We start from the raw sequence: 18,974 nt of genomic DNA on the forward strand, positions 1-18,974 counted from the left end.
CTCGGCGCGGGGAGGGGGGCTCCTGGCGGCGGGCAGGCGCGGTGCCGGGGCGCTGCTGGGACAGACGGCGCCCCGAGGCAGGGGGCGATGCCGCCGTGCTGCGGCCCGGCCGGCGCGGGGCTTTGCTTCGGGGCCCTCTGGCTCGGCTGCTCCACCCCTCCGAGCTGGGGGTGCTGGGGCTTCCCGGGGGAGGTGCATTTCTCCTCGGAAATGTGCGCTGCTGCTAGCCAAAGAGACGCCACGTCGTCTTAAAAAATAAAAATAAATCCTCTTTGAAAGTATAGTTGTTTGGTTACTTGTGGGTTTTGGGTTCTTGTTTCTTTTTTTTTTCTTTTTTTCTTTTTTTTTTTCCTCCTGTTCCTGAATAGGCAACTGTAATTTGGCTCGGGCTGCTCTATATTTTAGAGCACTAAAACAGGACAGTGTCCAACACAGACYAAAGAGCCTGAGCTGGGACACCAGTGTGGCACTTAAGTTTTAGAGGATGAAGCATAAAAGATGGCAGATGAGTAGCTTGACAGAACCTTCAACCTATATTTTGATACACTTGCACAGAGAAATTTTTCCCTTGTGGTGAAGAGCATAGAGAAATAGCCTCTAATGGCAGTTTAACTTCCTGCTCTACARTTCATTGTCAGTTCGAAGCTTTGTACAGTTCTGAGCTATTGGTTTGAATTTGGAAAGATCCATTGACTGTTTCAAAAATCTCATCTTCCATGGTTCAGTTCTTGGCAAAATATCTTATTCTCTGTTGCAGCTATTTAACAGTTTGAATTATAGATGATGAGAACTTTTATACCACCTTTGAGATTTCGTATGAGGGTCACAGGCAGTAATAGGGGRAAAATGATAGCAACAGTAGTATTAGGTAATAGGGCTTTGTTTTCRTATAAAACTCTAAACTGGGTTTTGTGACTCAGTAGCTGATACTGGTATTTCCACAGAGGGGAGTAACAGGGAGTTGTGTGCAATTAAATTAAACTTGGATCTGCACATAGTATGCATTTTCATGCTTACGTACAGCRATAGGAGAAAGAACAAAATTTGAAAATTAAATTAGGAATAAATGTTATCCTAAAACGTTTCCTTGCTATTTTGGAGAAATTTTCTCATTTTTGTTATAAAATCCTATCAAGTTCTAGTTTTTTTTTTTAACAGTACCCTTCAAACTCTTTATGTTGTGTTTTTGGAGCTGTCAAATGATACAGCCATCYCTTCCATTTCATTTAGTCTTTTGTTCCACAAAATTACCAGTTAAATTGGAGGAAATTGTTTTAATTGCCATTGAAAAGCAAGACAAACATTGAGACCTGGGTGCAAGAGTACAATAGAAGAATATCTGCTAAAGTTAAACCATTATGGGTATTAATATATGTAATGTGTTTTCTGCAACATAGCTGTCTTAGCTCTAGCAACACTGACAAGATGGCTAAGTTTTAATCTATGTTCACAGTTTGCTACTTTTYTATATTAAGAAGCATGTGAGAGAGCATTCAGAGAAACATAATGGCCAGTTTGTTTACTGTGGATCGCACAGTTAAGGTGTGGTATGTTTATCTTATAATATATGAATTCAGAGCCTTTTTTGCATGTGTAAAGGAACTGGCTGCAATCATCTGAGTCATTATGTAGGTAATARGTTTGATGGATTTGATTTTGCTGAGTGATCGCTAATAGGAGCACTCGCGTAAAGCAGGCAGTCATTAGTCCTGCAAGGTGAGGAGCACCGTATGTGGGAAGTGCGTGTCCCTCCCTTTGGTACGGTGGATAGAAGAAGTACTAGGTATAGATTTTCTGTACTGGCAAAACCTCAACGTTTTTTGTAGTTACTYTGAGGAATTACTTCCCCTTTCAGTTCAATATAATAAATAAAAATGCATGTTTGTGGAACTAGTTTGGCAAGTAACCAGTTAACAGAATACTGGTAGAGTAGTGCATCAGAARATAATTATTTTAACAACTCTGTTGTAGTTTTAGTTAGAGTGTAGTAGATACATGATAGCATGTTGACAAATTTGTCTTTGTTTTGCTCCTCACCTGTTGGGTTCTGATATTAAACTTTTGAGAGGAGGACTGTCGACTTCTTGTATGATTAAATGAAGATTGTTGGAGTATATCAGTAAGTCTTTTGCAGCCAGTATCTCTTATTTTTAAAAACATCAGCTTTTCAGAAGCGCAGTGTAACTTTGATGAGTTGTAGGAGGCCTGAATATACAAAATATTTTGCTGTTCAGGGTCTGCCCCACTGCAGAATAATGAGCTCTCTTCAAAATAAAGAAGTCGATAGTTATCTTGCAGTGCTAAAGAGCTGTAATTTGGTTTTGTTTCATGTCATCCAGAGTGTCATGTTTAGCTSGCTGTTGGGAAGGATGGTGATAGGGTGATGCTCTAGTGGATAACTTTCTATAATTCTTCCCCACAGCCATTCCCACCCCCACCACAAAAGAAAGAAGGATTATTTGTTTCTTGACATTTTATTMTTGAGTGGAGGAATGTGAGTCTTTTCTTGTCCCTTCCCAGGAAGAGGARCTGTATGCGTGCCAGCGAGGCTGCAGACTCTTTTCTATTTGTCAGTTTGTGGATGATGGCATCGATTTGAATCGGACCAAACTGGAATGTGATTCTGGTAAGACTTCAGTATGTCTTCAACATCGTATAGCATATAAACATATGAAGGGAAGAATAAAACATTAGGATGTTATCAGGTTGGTGGGATTATTTCTGTGGTTTTCTTKTTTTTGTTTTTTGRCAAGTTCTCAGACATCATGTACAGGATATAAAAATCTTTATGGAAATTTTCTGCTTTSTGGGAGTTTCYCCTTACCTGATAACTTAGTGTTGTGATCTTACTGTGTTTTTTAAATATCATCAGTTGATGTAAGTAAATTAGAATATTTAATTTTACTATTTAAAAAAAAGTCATAGAAGGTAAAAAGTCTGAACAAAATAACTTACCAAGTTAACATTTTTCTTTCTATTACTCCATGCAACATCAGTCCCATTTCCTTTCCTAGCAAACTTGTTATAAAAGTCTAAAGGTAAATAAATCAGCTGGTGTAAAAACACAGTTCTTGAAGTACTATGTCTCATAACTTGTAGACTAGGCTACATCCTGTTTATTTACAACTATATAGTTGAGAATGAGGTGCATGTTTTGTTTGAAATCATTGTGAAATACTTGTGACTAATTCTCTCAGATTATCTRTCTTGGAGCGAAAATCCCTTAATAAAGATGAAGTTTGTTGTAGACTAGCTATTTTGCAGTCATACAGAACTTTGATCCAGTAATACTGAGACAGTTAGTTAACACTTATTCAGAACGTAAGTGGGACCTAACAGCCCAAAGCAGGAAAGCTGGTATCTTTTTCCTCTCTATTTCAAATACAATTAAGCACCAAGTCAGCATGAAAAAGAGGCTTTTGCTCTCTCAGTAATTCATGAAAGCAGGAAGACAGGTGGCTAGCTCAGAGAGCTGATGGAAAGTTTGTAGGTAGAAAGCCTGACGTGCAAAGATGCTGATGTGATACAAAGCTGCATTAAATACTTTAGAAATGGGCTAATGCTCCAATTTGTCATACACTGTGTGGAGCTGTGATACAGCATGTCAATCTAGTTGTCAAACCACACACGAGGGAGTGCCATAAAAAGGGTAATACAGCAATAGACCAAATGTAGGGGTAATTGAACAGTTGCTTACGCTCTGGTTTAACTCTTCTTTCTGAGGCTGTTGTCTTTTGCAGGCTTATGTTCTGTAATCTGTTACATTGGTTGGTGCCCTGACTAATTATTCTGTGCTTGGCAAGATACTTTCTGGCTGATCTGCTCAGCGCTGTCTTCTGATGTTTCTTYATGAATACTAGCTCTAGTTTGGTGGCAGTTTTACCACAGAATTGCTGTTCAGGTGCTATGAACTGAATACTTGGATRTTTAACTGCTGATGCCATGCTTCTTGCCAGGATTTTCCATGTCTGTAGCCTTCCTGATGGTACAGTTACTCATTTTCCTCTCCTRTGGGAAGATTGGGAGAACTACTGTCCTCTGTATTTCCACTTAATTTGAGTCGTCAGTTCTGGTAATGCTGTAACATCATCCATCCGCTAGCTTTAGCGTTCTGGAGAAGACCTATTGCCATGTATTGTCTGCCCAATTTCTCCGTGTGTAAACTGTAAATAACTCRGGTTTCTTGGTCTTTGTGGTCTCTAATGAACAAGTGTTAGATGATATTTGTAAAACAAATAAAAATTGACTTCATTTTTGATTAAAAATTGCTCAGTTAGGCTTTCAGTGCAGTTTTTGTACTCATCACACTAGTAGGAGAGCCCTCTCTTGTTTTGCTATGATATCATAAGTTCTGCTGTTATTTCAAAGGGATTTGATGGACTGATGGTGCATCTGTTAAGTTCTTAGGATCTCAGCTCTGTTATCTGAGGTAAAATTCATATTTCATGTGATATGTGCAGCAAAAACTATAGTAGTAATGGGAGGATGAAACAACACTTGTATCCCTGAATTCGTCCAGAGTAATACTTCTAAACAGTTGCTGTGATTCCATTTAGATTTCAAATACATTGTCTGTCTGAGCTCTGATCACTTCACCTTCCCTAATCCAAAGTGCAAGTGCTACGCTTGGAGTGATAGCTGCATCTTTCTCTACAAATGGGATTGTCAGTCTTCAACCTGCTGCTTTGTTCCTGATCCAAGTTATACTAAAAATGTTTTTCTTAACTAAGATACAGAAATTATCTTCTCATTTGAGGAATCTTCTTCCTTGCAGCCTGTACTGAAGCATACTCCCAATCTGATGAACAATATGCTTGCCATCTTGGATGCCAGAACCAATTGCCATTTGCTGAGTTAAGGCAAGAGCAAGTAAGTAGATGACATGTTTTTCAAACACCACCTACTTGTTTTCTGCTCAATGTGTCTTCTCTATTTTAAATTTGATCTAATGGAAGTCTTCCTAAGGAGTGAAATTTAGGTGTGAGGTGAAGAAGAAAATGACTTCTGTTTTTGTGTTGTAAAAACAAATGGAAAAACCTTAATGTTGTGTTTGCAGTTAATGTCCCTGATGCCAAGAATTCATCTCCTCTTTCCTCTGACACTGGTGAGATCATTCTGGAGTGACATGATGGATTCAGCTCAGAGCTTCATAACATCCTCATGGACATTCTACCTTCAAGCAGATGATGGCAAAATTGTCATATTCCAGGTGCTTGCCTTTTTCATTGAGATTAAAGTGTCTTGGATGCCAAATGTTTAACTCTGCTCCTTCCAGTCCCATAACAGACTGTGGAGCACTTTCAGGAGTGTTTATTTTTTCTATTAGTATTTCACTGCCTTTTAGGGCCAGTGCAGGAGAAACAAACAAACAAACAAACAAAACCTTACATGAATGGTGCAGGCTGTCTTCCCTATTAATTCTGAAAATGTGAATGATCGAGATTGATTGAAGCTTGTAAGCAGAATCTCCTAACTCCTTATTTTGTTTTAGTCAAAGCCAGAAGTACAGTATGTTCCACAGCTTGATCAGGAAACTGGAGATACAAGAGAATCCTTGTCACTGAGTAAAACAGCCTGTAAGTTGTTTTTTGTGCTTTGGAAGAACAAATGCAAATGTTTCATGCCATGCGAAGGAAAAAAATGAAGCTGCATGTGGCACATGAAGGCAAATGTTTTGGAAAGCTAAAATGTAAATATGTTTGTCATATAAGCTGCCCTGTGCACACTTCCACAAAGTTTGTGACAGAATCCAAACTGTACTGGAGATAGAAACATGCAAAGAAACATGCAAGCTAKAGCCATTTTAAAATCTTCCTTTTATGCTTCCTGTATAGACAAGCTACATAAAGCTGGAATCTTCTCTTTCTTTGATTGCTTTCCTGACAACTGTTTCTGCTGTTGTATTTCAGTAGACCTACGTCCAGGAAGTTCACAGACACACCGAGGACTTTTTGAAGAGCGAGAAAATGATAGCTTTTTCAAGTGTCTTTCCACGTATGTGTATTCTAGTGTGTAAAAGCCTAATATGGAGGATAATAGTTCTTTGTACATGTGTACGATGRCACAGTTGCAAGAACTCCAAGTGCTAGAAAGTCTTCTAGCTTCAAGAAGCCTAGCACTTTGTAGTGGATGTTAAAATGGTGTATCTGACTACTTGTTATTGCTGCTTTTCCATACTAGCCTCATGTTATTTGTAGACTGTGCTGCCAACTTTCATTCTCTTTTCCGTTCTGTTGAACATAATATTGATAATTTCCTATACTGGTTTTTTTGAGTGTTCTGTGAACTATTTGATCAGTTCTGTGTTTTGCCTGTTCTTTAGCTCTTGGCTATGTTTCAGAGCAAAACATTTGTGTTTTGTGTTATATTCTGAGACTGTCTGATATGAAAGACATTGGTTTGTCTCATTTCTAGACTGAAAATACCCAGTATTTTATACATATATGTGTGTATATATATATATATAAAAAAATATATTAAAAGTATATATAGATAGGTATAGTATATATAACACCAAAATTTTAAGCCTTGCAGAGATGGGTATCTTGGTTCCTCTTCCCCTTCCTCACTGATGACTTTCTGCATTAAGGATTAGTGAATCACACCCTAAGTATATAGCAGAAAAATCTGGTTTTGAAATTTTGAGTGGGAAGAAACTTAAGGCCCAATAAACATAATTCAAATGTTTTTTTTAGTGTCTTTCATGTGCCAGATAATAAGCAGGCATTAGGAGTTAGGCTGATTACTCAGGAGTCTGAAGTGGGTTATGWAGCTGGAAGAGCTAGAGAGTAGTGAATCAGCAGGAAATGCAGTCAGAATTGAGCAGAACTTTGTAGAGAGTCCRTTCTGATGTATTCAGTATATTAAATTTAGTAACATTCTTTCCATTTCAGAAATTCCAGTTGGATTTTAACCACTACACTTGTCCTCTCAGTGTTGGTGCTGCTCTGGATTTGTTGTGCAACTGTTGCTACAGCTGTAGAGCAGTATGTTCCATCTGAGGTAGCTGTATTTTATGACTTAGTGTTTTGCATTTATCCATTATATTACTTATATGTTACAACTGTCTAGAGAGCAAGAAATGGTGGTGGGGGCCTCAACTGGAAAGGGTTTTTTATTCTGCAGTTGCTGCTAGCAAGCTAAGTTTGTTTAAATGATGGCTTTTATACCATTAAGAACAATTCTTGTTTGCATAATTAACTCAAATTATGATTTTATAGCTGAACAAATATTACTCATTTGGTTGCTGATAGAAGGTCTGAGTCTTACTCAGGCAGCCCAGATGCAATGTCTTTTTGGTTTTGTAGTGCTGCCCGTCTCTTGACAACCTTCAGATTATGCTTAACAGATGGAGTGTTTCTAGTGCCTCTGGGAGTAAAGCTATGCCAGGGGTTGCATGGTGCAGGTGGATACCAGTGTGGTTTTAATCCAGGAGGATGACTACTGGAAGTAGAAGTGACAAGATGGACGGGTGAACACAGAGAGCCTGATCAGAGGGGAGCTGATTAAACTAGTGTCCTCAGTGCTCAGAGAGATTCCTGCACTTCTCAAATAARCGAGATTTAGTGTGTTCAAACTAAAGGAGCTGGTACATAAGCATTGTATTTATTGTTCTGGCAGATCTGATGCCTTCTTGGACTCGAGTCAAGTTTCAAACATGAATTTCAGATGTTATGAAAAGTTTGGATTAGCTTGTGTTGTGTTCCAGCTTTCAAAACTAAGTGTAGAGTTACATAATGAAAGCATTTTAGCCTTAATACCAAACATCTTTATCTTAAAGTAACTTGTTTAAATATTTCAGAAGCTGAGCATCTATGGAGACTTGGAATACATGAATGAACAAAAAATGAAAAGATATCCATCCTCTGCACTTGTTGTGGTTAGATGCAAGACTGAGGAACATGAAGAAGCAGGACCTCTTCCTACAAAAGTTAATTTGGCTCAGTCAGCAATCTAAAGTCTTCGTTGGATTAAATAGACTAATTCTAACAGTGGTAGCAACTCCTGATTGTGGTGGTTCTTCAGATAAGAAGCTTAGCAACCAGTCTTTAAATGCAAATAAAGCTWCAGAATCAACGAACATCATGGGATTTTGTTTTCAACTAGCAGTGAAGATTCAGACATCTTGAATTTGTTTTCAGACATAATCACTTTTCACTGGTGTTTGCTATGTGTCTTTTTGCTTACAAAATCTGTAAGCATGCTTCCCATACTTTTGCCATGACACTTTCAAACTTGTGTGTTTTAGGATGTAATGTGTACATTCARAGTTAACTTTGTAAAGGTATAAGAAATTCTAAGTAGGCAGGAGATACTCTTTTTTTTTTTTAGTGTTGCACTTTCCGTTGTAGTTAAAAGAAAATATTATAAAACTATCTGCTGGGGGTTTTATTTGTACCTGTTAATGCCCATGCACAAACAACCCTTTCTCCAGAAATAGAAATATATTTTTTCTATGGTGTGGCAATATCCAAGATGCAAAGCATTTGTGAGGTGAGGTACTATAGGTTAGCACTCGGTTTGTCAAAAGTGGGAACTTTTATTAAAACTTGTGGACATATCTTTTCACATATGTAGAACATAACATGGTTAATTATTCTGTCAGACTTCAGCCTTCAAGTCTTAAATTGCTTGTAAAGTTAGAGCTTGTGTTTTCTGAAGAGGTTCTTCCTTCTGTTTTTGATTAACTATTCTAGTCTTGTAACTTCATTTGCAGAAACGGGTTGATTTCTGAGAAATGAGAACAGACAAATAAAATTGACTGTATGTAAAATGTTGACTGTATAGCTTTTTGCTATGGTTAGTTATTGACCACAGAATGTTTGATGGGAAAGCCTGTCTGTAGCATTCCTCTCATAGGCAAYGTGACCTCATTTTGCTATCCAAGTCAGTCGTATGACAGCAGCTAACAGCATCCCCCATATACTTGATACATTTTTTGCAGTTCTTTAATAAGATTAGTGTGTGCTAGCTCCCATAGCATTCACAGTTTGGGGACTTGTGTTTTGCTGTAATGTCTCTGTAAGTGTTTGAAAGCTGGCTCAAATTTGTGATCCCCAACTCACTGTCATGGCAATACTTTGTTGATTATAGAAAATTCCTTTGTAGGTTTGGGTGGGAACTGGTGAGAATTGTACTTCAGAGATTCTGGAGTATACAGTATATTGTTCTGTTACTGTTAAAACTACTTCAATAATYATGCTTAATTTGGCTATAATGCTAATGGTTGTGTAATTACAGATGATGGACCCTTGCAGGGTCCATTGAGCTGGRATGTACATTAAGTGACCTATATAGTGCTGCTAAAAACTGCAGCCTAGATACACTTGAGCAGTTTTCTGTCAATAATGTTTAAGAGCATTGCGAGATCTTTTTAACCAGTATTGTGTCCAAATGCAGAAATTACAACTTGAAGTCTTTAATGATTGTTGAATTCTGGATGTTAAATTGTTTTCTAGTGTGACAGCGTCGTGTCCCAGAAATGTGGGTGTCAGCAGCCATTGACAGGTATCTGTGTGTAGCTAGCGTTATTGCAAAGGYCTCAAACATGCATGTTGTAGTGGAAATTGACTGTACGATGTTCTCAGAGCACTGTTCACTTGCATGATAGTGATGTGTCTGCAGTAGTAATTCAGTCGAGACGTTCATTTCTGCTCACATACTAAAAATGTCACTGTACGATCCCACTGCAGTACAGAATGCCAATGTTCTGCTTCAAGCAGTATCAAGTGCAACTTATGCAATGGATGTTCAAAAATTACTTTGTAAGTATGGGCTATCCTTTAGTGATTATTACTGGTATTTGTTGCACTAATTTATTGCCCTTCCAGAAGAGACTTTAGCAATCCTCCTTTCCCCCTCCCCCCAACTGTATTACTAATATTGTAAATGTTTTTGGAGTCTGCTGAATTTTTTTTATTGTTAAAATGAAGTTGCAGGAGGAGCGTTTTATCGCTTCATTAAAACCTTGCTATTTGCCTGTTTTGAAAGTGTACAATAGAGCTTTTGTTACGTTGATGACTTGACTTTCGTGAATAAGAAGCTTTCCTTTTTTTTTTCCAAAATGGTTGATTTAAAGTACTACTTGAATTCCTAGGTTTGGATTAAACAACTTCTGCTTTTATATGGAGTTGTTTCTGCCTACACCTTTACACCAAAGGGAGAAAGCTCAACAAATGGATCTAAAAGTTTTATGTCTTTTGTTCACAGTATAATGACATTTCAGCTAAGTAGTAAGTACAGGGAAGGCAGTGATTCAGTAATGTGCTGTTAGGTCACAGGGAACTGTTCAGATGCCTGTAGCAGTCTGTCACTTGGTGCTRCTGTTTCCCGAATGAGCCAGAAGCTGAAGAATTTTGGAGGTTTTGTAGTTGTTAGCTCTTGTAAAACTACTTACCTTTAGTAAGATCAGGTACTACTTATGCTGCAATAATAGAACCGTTTCTAATGATTTCTAATCTAAACAGAATATTTAAACTGTCTTGGCACTTCACAACATAAATTGATCTGTTCATTTTTAAAAAAAATGTTCAACTTCCTGAAATCTTCATTTTCTAAGGCTGCAATTTGTGTTTGGTCTCTGCCCACAGGCCACTGTTTAAATGAAGGGCGTGAAAGTGTTGGAGTTGCAACAGGAAAGCGTTTTATGTTCTCCTCTGGCATGTGGTCACTCGAACTTGTGTCAGATTTGAGGTGGAGGCATCTGGACACAAGCGAGGCGTCTGTCACAGCGGATGTTCCTGGCAGAAGCAGCCGTGGTTTGTCTGTTACTTTTTGAGGCACAGGAACGAACAAYTCAGTCTTGTATCACGCTGCCTGTCGTAGTCTCTGTTCCCTCTTGCACTTCTCTGATCTTGGGCAGAGATTCTGTGCTCAGACTTGCTTGGCTTTGTTACCTCGTTCYGGGTGCGTGAAGGGCTCCTCTTTTTGCTAAACTAGCAATCTTTGGATCTGTGGGGTAACTCACCTCTAAAACCCAACTGTTTCGTAGGCTGCAGCTGAACTTGATAGATCTTGATAGAGGAAACAGACTGGTAGATGTCAGGACTTACGGATACTTGTCTCAGTTGTTTTACTCCCTGTGTTGTAATTTTTATCAAGGATTGTTCCGTGTGTTCGTTGCGAGATACGGGAGAGGCAGCCTGCCTGACCTGGCTGTTGCGTGGGACTCTCCCAAACTCGCTACCACCTAATAAACTCATTGAAGGCTCAAAATACTCCTGCTCTATAAAGACTGATTAGAAACTTAAAATTCCCCTTTAAAGAGAAACRGAACCAAGATTTAAGGTACATATGTTTTAGTCCTTAGTCTGTCGTTTTTCCATCTTCTAGTGAGCACGCAGAGTCACAGGTTGTTTGCTACTCAAGTTTCRGTGTTTTCACCCAATATTCTCTGAACAGACAAACTTGCAGGCACAGAAGTTTGATAGTGGTAAATTTCTAAGAGAAGCCTCTGCTTTGGGTGGATTGGTCTTGCTGTGCCAAAGTAGGAACTCCTGAAGATTTGTATTTAATTCTAGATGATTAGTGAAACAGGTTAAGTCCAGGGTTGGCAGATGCAATTATCAAGCAGCACATATTACCTGGAGGTTATTTCTGAATCATCAGTTGTATGGATTGCGTGTTTGGGAGTAGAGGGGGATATGGAGGAAAAAGTCCTGCCACTTTGGGCATTATTTGGTACTTTAATTCACTTAATTTGAGGTGTGCGTCTGTTCCTTTCATGGCAGAGGATGCGGTTCAGGAGATCAGAAGCAGGCATGAGGTACCTGGAGCGCTTGGTGGGGCTGCTTCCCACGAGCTGGTGCTTTATGACGTGGAGTGTGCTTCTTTAAACAATTCTGCTGAGTATTTTTGACATCTGGRGCCTTGGTATGCTTGTGTAGCTGGTGTTCTTTCCTCTGACCATATTCTGCAAGCTATAATTTAGTGTCAGTCTTCTGGGAACCAGGTTTTAAGCTTTTAGCATTGGACAATAATTACTGTGCTGTTAAGAGACTGGATTGGGGCAGGGGTCCTCAGAGCCAAACTGCAGGCAGTCTGGCTGCCAACTTCTCTGCTACCCCCAGAGCTGTGGTCGGCTCGCTTAGCCGGTGCTCAGGAAGGAATTGTGATCTGTCAGAGGAGGCCCTTGAGTCCTGTCGACCTTCCTGAAAGCAAGAGGAGTGCGAGCTCCTTGCATTTTTATTCCAATCCTTTTTCTTTCCCTAGCGCCCTCCTGCCGTAGTAAAGCAGACTGTAGGAAGTGTTTTATTCTTGAAGCTGTAAAATTTCACTCTGCATGTGCTGTGGTAAAGCCTTCCAGACTGGCTGAAGGCTTCAGTCTATTTGTAAGTTCATATTAGCTACAGGCTGACCTCAGATCCACTGCAGCCCTGGAAATTCAACTATGTGAGCAAAAGAGACCCTGGCAAACCTATGCCTGTGCTCGTGCCCCAGCTGGGGAAGCTATTGCAGTTGGTCGTATGCTGCACAGCTTTGCTGAGATCTGATCATCTGGCAGGAGTCTGAGCTTATGTTGCTATGAAGGCAGTATGCTGGTGCAGTTTTGAGGATGAGGAGGAAAAAAAAAAAAAGACTTGTTTGTGAAGATGATCTGATCTTTCTTCAGCTTTCATTGCATTTCCTTTTGAAGGAGGGCTTTCCTGACTTGTGCCACAGTAAATACAAACAAAATCAGCGGGACGTGAGCCTGGGCTCCAGGAACATCTAGCATTCATCTTTCTAATCAGTGCCAGGAGTGGCGAAGGTGTTCTTTGCATCTGAAACTTCAGAGTCCTTTATTATTTGCCTAATACCCTGTAGGGAAAGAGAGTCAGAGCGGGAGAAATGAACAGCTGCCTGCAACCCTCTCTGCATCTTGCATAGTTTTGGCTGGCCAAGGAGAAATTGTCCTTCAAAGTGATTTTGCTGGAAGGAGAATTTGTCACCTTTTGTTCTGCTCCTTACCTCCCCTTCAGTGACGGTTCTGGCAGAACAGCCCCTCGGATGTGGAAACCGGCGGCCTTTGCCTTGCCCTCACCTGGGAAGCTCGGGTCTGTCTCCAGGCAGGAGCGAGCCCTTCGCCCGCGTGCTCAGTGCCGCCGCCAGCCCCGGCTGCTGCGGGGCTCGGTGTGCCGCGGGGCAGGCAAAGCCAGCGCTGGGAAGGGGAGTCCAGGGCCTCGCGGCGCTTTCGCGGGGTGTCGCACCGGAGGCATCGTGACCGCTGTCAGCGAGGGCTGGGGGGAGCGCTTGGTGCGGCTTTTCCGATCGCCTCCCGCGGCCTTGCTGGCGTGCCTGGGCGGTAGCCCGCTGCTCGCTTTCCTGCCTCTGTTTCTTTCCGTAACCAGGTAACTCTGGAGTCCGCAGGCCAGCGCTGGCTCGCGCCAGAGCCAGGGTTTGCTGGCAGCGTGGCTGGATTTGGGGGTGCAGAAAACTCCCCGTGGTCCTTCTCACTGCCGCGAGGATTGTAGCTCTAGGAAGCATGAACAAAACTCACCCCCAGGTATAATCTGTCTCTTTGGAAAAATCATACATGCAACTATTTCCTGAAGTGTATATATTCCTGGCAGTGTTGTTTGTGCAGTGTCTTTAGTGCTTGTTTCTGGGAGATTGCTAGTTGTTTCTACTTAACCTAATTTGATATAAAAGCAAAATATTGTTAATAAGTGATGGAGTTGAATTAGTGCTTGTTTTATGAATGAGTGACTGAGATTTAAAAGGTAATTTAATTGCTTTATGAATCAAATCTGTGCCAAGTTTTCAGTGAAGCATTTTTTTGTTTGTATATAAAGAATAACAAAAGGTATCATATATTCCTGTGTAAGATGACAAACACTTAAAAGACATAAATTGCATGATTACCGTGTGCTGCTTCTGTAAACAGTGTGTTTTATTCCTTTACTTCTAGAGAAGCGTTCATGTAGCTACTTTTGATTCAATGAAGTCTTTCTCTGAAGAAAGAGGTAATGAATAAAATGTGTGACTTAATATTTTTACTGTTGAAGTGTAAATCAATAGAAACAATCTCTCTGCCTATAAATAGATTAAATCTGTATAGGTAAAATATAAGTTCTGTTTATGATCTATTGAGATTTTTTTTTTTTTTTTTTTTTTTTTTTTTTTTTTTTTTTTTTGTAGTGAAATATCCAAAGTATAAAATTTAATAGATTTAAGGTACTTGTTGCTGGCCTGGAGTTGGCAGTCTTACAAGATTGTATAGTAGCATGATATGTAATCTTTGGGTACTGAAAAGGCTCTAAATGAACATCCACGCTTTCTGGATGTTTACTACATATTTTTAAGAGCCAAGCTTCCTCAGCTCCTGTCCATTTTAAGAGTAAGAAGATGAGATCAAATGCAGTCAGTAGCAAACCTGTATATCAGGTTGCAACAGCGTTTCATCACTCCATTATTTTTCTTATGTCTGTTTGCAGCTGTTCTGCTTTGTGGTCAAAGGTATTGCCTTGTAGGTGCAGATACCCGTAGTTCACCCCGATCTTTTAAGCCGAAATGTTCTGTGTTGATTCCTGTTTGGGCATGAAGGAGGGTATGGCTGTGCAGCCGAATCCCTGTGCAGTGGAGCCGGAGGCTGTGTCTTTACTTACGTTTGCGAACYGCAGAGCGGACAGTTAAGGTCTATTGCAACCTTTTGGTCAAAGCTCTTTATGTTCAAAATACAAAGAATCGGTTTGTGCATATGAGGCCGTCATAAGTGATGGGTTACACAGTTGCAGGTATTTTTTAGATGATCAAACTCATTTCTTTTTCCTGTTATTCTAGAAACACATAGGAATCCCAGAAAACACTGTGCTGGGTTTCCCGCGAAGCCCTGCTGGCGCAGGGGGCTGAGATCAGGCTAGCTGATCAGCTTTGCCCTTATTTGTGCCGCTTTTGTGTTGCAATAACTGTGGTTTTGGCCTTTCACTTCCGGATTTTGCTTGATTTAGGTACGTGACTTTCTTAAGGTTAGGCTCCCTGGAAGTTGTTGCCCCTTTTAACCCGGAGACGTCTGCAGTCGTTGGGGAGGAGAAGAGCTGCTCTGCAACCAGTTCTCACTGTTCTGAACTGCTGGTTGGGACCGACAGTCCTGGTCGGAGCAGAAAACCTTGGGGCTGCGCAATGAAATCGGCCTCTGGAGTGTTTTGCCTTGGGCTCTAGGACCCTCCCAAGCCACCGCCAGCCAGCTCTGTTACCTGCTTTGTGTTTCATCTGCTCTCCCCTGTAGGAACAGCATTACCGGCTCGCGGCGTGCAGCTGGGGAGCGGCGCTCCTCGCCCTGCTCTCCTCGAGTGCTTTGGTGCAGGAGGTGCTGCAGTCGGCCCGAACGGCGCTCCGTCGCCCCGAATCGTTTCCCCGGTTCGGCCGGGCTGTGGGGGGCGGCCCCCCGCGCGGCGGCGCCTCCGTGGCGCCCACCTCCTCGCGGTGCCGAGCAGGGGCTCCCGCGGCGTTTCGCTCCCGTGGTGCCGCAGCAGAGCCGCGAGCTCTCCGGCCGAGGCGCTGCGTCCTCGCTTTCCGTCCCGCTGCACGCTGCGCCCTCCTCGGCGGAGGCGTTTCACACCGCCAGTCCCGCGCGCGGAGGCCCCCGAAACGTCACCCTCGTGGTTTCCCACGCCGTTCCCTCCGCGAAAYGCCCCGGCCCTGCCGGGAGCCTTTCCCAGCTCTTGCTCGCTTGCCTCCCGACAGCCCGCCGCCGGCCCTGCGCGGGCTGCACCCGGAGGCGCGTCTGCCTCGCCGCCGCCGCGCTGCTCGTCCTCGCCGCGGCTGTCGTGGGCTCGGCGGTCGTGCTGGGGCTCCTGCCACGCGCGCCAGGTTGGTCTCCCGAGGTTGGTGTTTTTTTCTGACGAGTAAGAGGTGGGCGGGAAGTGGCCGGGGCTGATCGGGGCTGCGTCGGCTCCGGGCAGCCCGAGTCGGCGCGGTGCATTGCTCTGCTCCAGGTCTCTGCTCCGTGGGACTGCAGTAAGCCTGGGTGGTGCAGTCATGTTTTAGACCRCTGTAAAGCGATTGGAGATGAGTTCTGGCCCCTGGTTATCTCCAGAATGACAAATTTCTGAGATCTCCCTCCTTGTTGATCTGTTCTTCGTACTGCGTGTGAACATGAAAATGTCTGRAAATAAACTATTTCTCGGTTTGCCTTCAGTGAACCGTTTCTGTGCAGCCTCTAATAACCGGACAGGCTTCTTGTGCGACGACAGAGTGACTTGTGTCCCAGCCAGCCAGGTCTGCAACAGAATCCCGAACTGCAGGAGTGGAGAGGATGAGCAGGAGAAGCTCTGCGGTGAGCAGTTCTGTTGTGATCCTCCTCTCCAGTGATGCTCTTCCTGAAGCGAGCCAGCTCCTCGGAGCACCTGCGTGTCCCCGTAGTCCTGCTCCTTGTTTCGGGCTTCGTGCGTGAGCAAGATAAACCTGGGCCGTTTTGTCTAGGCTCTAGGGTCGCTGTTTCAGCAGATACGTCTGCGCCCTGCGGAGTTCAGCGTGTTTCTCGTGTGTCTGGTTTTGTAGATGACTTGCCCAGTAGCCTACCAGGATACCTGGTTTTCCGCTGCGGTAACCCTGCRTACTGGATTTACGCTGATCAGAGGTGTAATGGGATGAATGACTGTGGGGACTGCTCTGACGAGATGGAGAGCTGTAAGTCTGTGTTCTCGCTACCACTAGGCAAAAGATCTTCTCTACTGATTGACTGAAAGAGCATTTTAAGGGCATGGAGCTCACTGATAGTGTTGGAAAATGCCACCTTTGAGACTGGTGTCATCCTCTAATACATGAAATAGCTAGGACATTAGCACGAAGCATGYGGGCTCCTTCATGTTAACTGTCAATGACAGCCAAAGACTAGAGCTGAGATCCTATGGCTTCCTCTCCACCAAGCCCACTGCTTGTGAGATTATGCTGTTTAGCAGCCATCTGCTCAGCATGTGTAATTATGACCATCAAATTAACCTCTACTACCAGCAGCTGAGAGGGGCAAAGCTCCAAACTTTGTTCCCAGCCCCCCCCAAGCTGCTCCTTCTCTGTGACTTGCTGACTACAGAACAATTTTTTTCCTGATGCATAACTGTTGCCAGCAACAAGAATTCAGAAGTAGCTATTGAGCCTTGGTCAGGAGATGGATAATGTCTAAGGGCCAAGGAGAACTGAGTGCACCTGTGTGAGTAAAGTGAACAGTTTCAAAGCTGYCTGCAGCACTGCGATGCACCTTTCACTGAAATGGGCAGCAGACTTGTGCCTAAACCACTCACGTGGTTTTGAACCTTAGTCGAGACCTGTGCGCATCAGCAGCTTTCTTGAGAATAGTAGTGAGTGGAGGGGGTTGTTGGGTTGTTTTTAAATACAGCTAATCATTCTTCCTAGCATGGCATGTCTGCCACAGAAGTCATGAAAATGTCGCGCTCCCTGATTGTCTTCTAGAAGYAGCATCTAAGTGAGCATCCTCTGTGCGGGTTCACAGATGCAGGGTTATCAGCAGTGGCTATTCAGTACTTGTCAAGGGGCAAAACGATGTATCTATGTACACTACTGTAAGAAAGAAGATAAGTGGTCAGTGCAACAGAAACATCTCTGATCCCAATTTTTCCTCCCTCTCAGTGGCTGCCTGCCCCGCTTGTGGGCCTGAGTGGTGGAGCTGCACTCCTGTGCTCTATGAGTATTGCACCTGCATCCCAAAGAGACTATGCCGGGACAGCATCCAGCACTGTGCAAGTTGGTCTGATGAGTATATCTGCAAACCATGAAGTCTTGGTGCCAAGAAATGTTGGATACCACAGGGCACATTCTGCATTGTCACCTTTAAACCTTGTTGTTCTCCTGCTTTGCCACTGACTCTTGAAGCTCTAACCTGAGCACAACGTGATCAGTTCTCTGATCAGCATGCAGCAACACTGAAAAGGGACAGAAATGCTGTGCTTTCAATACATGGTAGCCAATGCTGCAGACTAGACATGAATTTTGGGACACCTTCACAGGTCATGTGAAAGTGAATCTTTCCTACATGCCTTGCAGGTAATGTCTTGCAGGCAGGAGGTCATACAGTGGACGCCTCTGGCTTTCTGTTATTTCCAGCCTTGCTTTCTGCTCCATTCTTCTCGTACATCTGGGCTTTTGGGGGCCTGCAGGATCTTGGTCTGCTCCTGAGGAGCATCTTTGTACCTACTAGGAGACTGAGGGACCAGGCAGAACCATCCCAATGCCTAGATCCAGCTACTGGGCCTCTGACAATTAGCTGCGAACTGATAAGAGAACAAGATCTCAAGAGCTGAGACTCTCTCTGTGGCCAGGGTGAGTTGCAGCTCTTGTTCACTCTACTTCCCTTTTGGAAGAGGCAGTAACGTTCCACCTTTTAGCGTGTGCTGTGGTCACTTCATCACGGATCATGAAGGATGCTGGAGAGACAAAGCACTCAGTACAGTTTTGGCCCTCTTGCAGACCTTCAAGGAGAGRAAAGAAATGAGGAAACAGGAGTGATGACGGTTGTTTACTCTCTTTACAAATCCTCTTCCTTTATGGCATAGACAAGGAAGACCGTCACCATGAAAGACGAGGTTTCCTTAGCATCTTCAAAGCTCCCAGCTCTGTGAAACTGGGTTGCGCAGACCCTGTGCTCTTCATGAAGTTTAAAAACGTGCCAGTTCTGCAGTGTTTGATAAGCTTCAGTTGCTGCAGAACTATTTCTAAATGGAAATGGGGAGGGAGGATTTTAAAATATAACTTTAAAATAGGCAACACTGATTCAGTACATCAGCTAGTTGCATGCAGGCTGGAGACTGTTCRTGAGCCGCTGCCAGTGCAGGGGCTGTGTCTAGCTAACCTGAGCTGAGGTGTTTCTCCTGCGTTGAAATGCTGGTGCCTTTGAAGGGAATTAGATGAAGGGACTGTAAGGTGCATTGAGGCTTATCCTGAACAGCAAATCAGGTGGAGTCGAGTGGCACGAGCCTTTCTAGCCCTGAGTTGCTCAATTACTGTGCGAGTAGAGCAGGATCGCAGGATCCTTCCAAGCA

The 18,974-nt window shown here is 42.9% G+C and overlaps 3 protein-coding genes across 3 annotated transcripts in view; 2 read left to right on the forward strand and 1 right to left on the reverse strand.

The window, feature by feature from the left end:
* Window positions 1-1,212, reverse strand: part of TCEANC2 (transcription elongation factor A N-terminal and central domain containing 2) — an 8,286-nt gene extending 7,074 nt beyond the window's left edge. Inside the window, exon 1 of the mRNA XM_085308183.1 lies at window positions 1,207-1,212. Coding sequence (XP_085164309.1) covers window positions 1,207-1,212 — 6 coding nt within the window. The remainder of the gene's footprint in view (window positions 1-1,206) is intronic.
* Window positions 1,213-2,484: 1,272 nt separating this feature from the next.
* Window positions 2,485-8,773, forward strand: TMEM59 (transmembrane protein 59; the record flags this gene model as incomplete). Its single annotated transcript, XM_085307994.1, has 7 exons — window positions 2,485-2,626; window positions 4,775-4,869; window positions 5,057-5,209; window positions 5,492-5,576; window positions 5,910-5,994; window positions 6,894-7,002; window positions 7,802-8,773. Coding segments are annotated over 7 exons (825 nt in total), but the record flags the coding sequence as incomplete, so codon positions are not given.
* Window positions 8,774-8,872: 99 nt separating this feature from the next.
* LDLRAD1 (low density lipoprotein receptor class A domain containing 1) lies at window positions 8,873-18,090 on the forward strand. The gene is made up of 6 exons (XM_085307993.1): window positions 8,873-13,483; window positions 13,889-13,943; window positions 15,664-15,789; window positions 16,118-16,255; window positions 16,480-16,608; window positions 17,566-18,090. The coding sequence occupies exons 1-6, from the start codon at window positions 13,463-13,465 to the stop codon at window positions 17,709-17,711; spliced, it is 615 nt and encodes a 204-aa protein (XP_085164119.1). The 5' UTR covers window positions 8,873-13,462; the 3' UTR covers window positions 17,712-18,090.
* Window positions 18,091-18,974: the final 884 nt, after the last annotated feature.

This window comes from Rhea americana, unplaced genomic scaffold (assembly GCF_003343005.1).
Source record: "Rhea americana isolate MKP2758 unplaced genomic scaffold, rheAme1 scaffold_27, whole genome shotgun sequence".
Classification (NCBI taxonomy): Eukaryota; Metazoa; Chordata; class Aves; order Rheiformes; family Rheidae; genus Rhea; species Rhea americana.